This window comes from Cryptomeria japonica, chromosome 9 (genome assembly GCF_030272615.1).
Source record: "Cryptomeria japonica chromosome 9, Sugi_1.0, whole genome shotgun sequence".
Taxonomy (NCBI): Eukaryota; Viridiplantae; Streptophyta; class Pinopsida; order Cupressales; family Cupressaceae; genus Cryptomeria; species Cryptomeria japonica.
Window position 1 is genome coordinate 7,089,695 of NC_081413.1, and position 2,692 is coordinate 7,092,386.

Consider the following 2,692-nt stretch of genomic DNA (forward strand, 5'->3'; position numbering starts at 1 on the left):
TAGTATATAACTCATTCCTTGTTGTTCTCATGTGTCAATAGCTAATATAGAGAATCAAAGGTTTGCCTTGAATTTGTGGCATCAAAATAGGTGGATTGGAAAGATATTCCTTGATTTGTTTAAGGTGTTGTTCACATTCTTCATCCTAGTTGTATGTAACTCCTTTTCGTAATTCTTTTGTAAATGGTTGAGCCTTATTTTCTAGCTGAGAAATGAAGCATCTTATTGATTGGAGCTGCCCTTTTAAAGTTCTCATTTGACTTACATTCTTTGGAGGTGACATTTCCATTATAGATTTAACTTTTTTTGGATCAACTTCAATCCCTTTTGCTGAAACAATGTATCCTAGCAGTTTGCCAGATGTAACTTTGAATGCACATTTCTTAGGATTTAGTCTGAGTTTAAACTTCTCCATTCTGTCTAAGATTAGACCCAATTCTGAAAGATGTGTCGATCTTTTCATAGATTTGATCAGGGTATCATCTACATAGTCTTCCATGTTTTTGTGTATCATGTCATGAAAGATTGTAGTTACAACTCTTTTATAGGTAGAACCCACATTCTTTAAGCCAAAGGGCATGACAATGTAGTAGAAAGTTCCCCAGGCACATGAGAGTGCTATTTTCTCTTGATCTTAAGGTACGATTTTGATTTGGTTGTAGCCAAAAAAGCCACCCATTAGAGAGTACATATCATAACCAACAATCATGTCCACTATCATGCCAATGATAGGCAGTGGAAAATCATCTTTTGGACATGCCTTATTTAAGTCTCTGAAGTCTGTGCAAACGTGGATTGATTTATCAGGTTTTGAAATAGGGACAATGTTGGATATCCACTCGGCATAATCAATTGCTCGGATGAATCCTACTTTGAGTAATTTCTCTAGCTCAACTTTAACAAACAATGCAACATGAGGATGCATTTTTCAGAATTTTTTTTTGACAGGTTTGACTCCTGAAGCAATAGAAAGATGATGCATTATAAGGTTAGGATCCAGACCTAACATATCAGAATATGTCCATGCGAAGTTGATCTTTTTCTCTATGAAGAAATCAATAAACTGTTTCAGTTCTTCTGTTGATAGGGATTGAGCCATATGTATTATATGCTAAATTTCTTCTGTTCCAATGTTCACTGGTTGCGTAGGTTCAATCAATACTGCTGATCGCTCTTGAAAGTGATTAGGAAGAATATCAAGCATCTCACCTTCAGGTGCCTCAGGGAGGTTTTCACTGTCAGATACGTCTTTTTTTTTTTTACTTTTTTCCGGTCTGATACCGCCACAATGTGGTTTTATACATCAAAACACTTGTTTTTCTTCTTTTATATTTGAGACTAAGATACTTGACATTCGCTTCTATCATGTTCAAACTCTGTTCATTGATAGAAGAGGTCATGGGTTCAACTATATTAAGGTAACATGCTGAGACATAGTCATTGGAAAAAGTAGGGATATCCATGGGTTGGTCTTGTAGAGTATGATCAATAAGCTCAGGGTATACTAGGGATAAAGATTCGACGGGTTCAAGGGAATTCACAGTATTGTCATCACAACCTTGGACCGTCAAGTTGAGATCTAGAAGACTACCTTGCGTTAGCATCTTGAGATCGGGAAGAGTTATAACATGATTATCGAAGCCTACATTAGCATTTAGAGAATATAACCCAGTAGACTTACCATTGGACCCTTCTCCTACTTCAGACTGGACTACGTATTGTGGTTCAACAACAATATCTTCTTCAGACAAAGTTTCAACATTCATGACAAAGTAGTCATAGTTTGGTGTTGAATAGGTAATATCATAGATGGAGCACATTTCAAGCTGATCAAAGTTAGAAGATGAAGCATCTGACTCCTCTTCAAGCGACTCAGTAAAAGCATGTATGGTATCAATATGAACATCTTTTATGCTACAAGTTCCTTCTTGTTTTGATTCAGTGATAACCTATAGTTGACATACTTGTTCACATAGCCTTGATGACTCTGCGAGTTTCTGTCTTCTTTCCCATTTAGCTTCTTCTGGACGGATGATGGGTCCTGCTTGACTAGCCTCCATTTCTTTAGTTGTGTTCCTATATCTGATTTGTTTTGTCTCATTAGATGGAGATATAGTAGGTGAGTTCTTTTGGACTGTGATTTCTCTTTCCTTAGATGTTTCTCATAAGCTTCTTGTCTTTTTAGTCTAACTTCCTCTAGTTCTCGTTGTAGCTTCATGTGTGCTATTTCTTGTGCTTTATCTATAGTATCATTGGATTCTTCAGGATTTTCTTCAGTAGATGCATCTGATAGAGATTCTGGACCCCATTCATACTCATTTGAGTTTGTTTCCAAATATTCTTCTAGCATCATTCCCATATATGTGACATGAATGTTTAATGGTGGAAACATTTATTTGATTCTTTCCACTTGTTCTCTCATTTCTTTTGGAATTTCTAGTTCTGGTCTTTTTCTTGCTGGTACCTTTGGAACTTAGTTATAAGCTTCTTCTTCTCTTTTGATCGCCAACTCTTCTTGTTCTTTCTCATATTCTTCCTGAGTTTGCTGTCTGTTTACTTCCTCTGGTGCTTGTTGTGGCTGATAAGATTGTCACCTTTGACTTGATGGTTTATCTAGATGGTACCCAAGTCTGATTTTGTCCTTTGTAGACTTGGTTTGCAACTTGATGGGTTTGGTAATTCCTTCTTGACA

At 36.5% G+C, this 2,692-nt stretch overlaps 1 protein-coding gene across 1 annotated transcript; it reads right to left on the reverse strand.

Annotated features, from left to right (window-relative positions):
- Window positions 1-1,909: 1,909 nt before the first annotated feature.
- LOC131067745 (uncharacterized) lies at window positions 1,910-2,359 on the reverse strand. Its single transcript, XM_058002871.2, has one exon. The coding sequence runs from the start codon at window positions 2,357-2,359 to the stop codon at window positions 1,910-1,912; it is 450 nt and encodes a 149-aa protein (XP_057858854.1).
- Window positions 2,360-2,692: the final 333 nt, after the last annotated feature.

What these genes read in the sequence shown, in the direction of transcription:
- LOC131067745 (XM_058002871.2), bottom strand. Translation starts at nt 2,359, where the DNA reads ATGGGAATGATGCTAGAAGAATATTTGGAAACAAACTCAAATGAGTAT.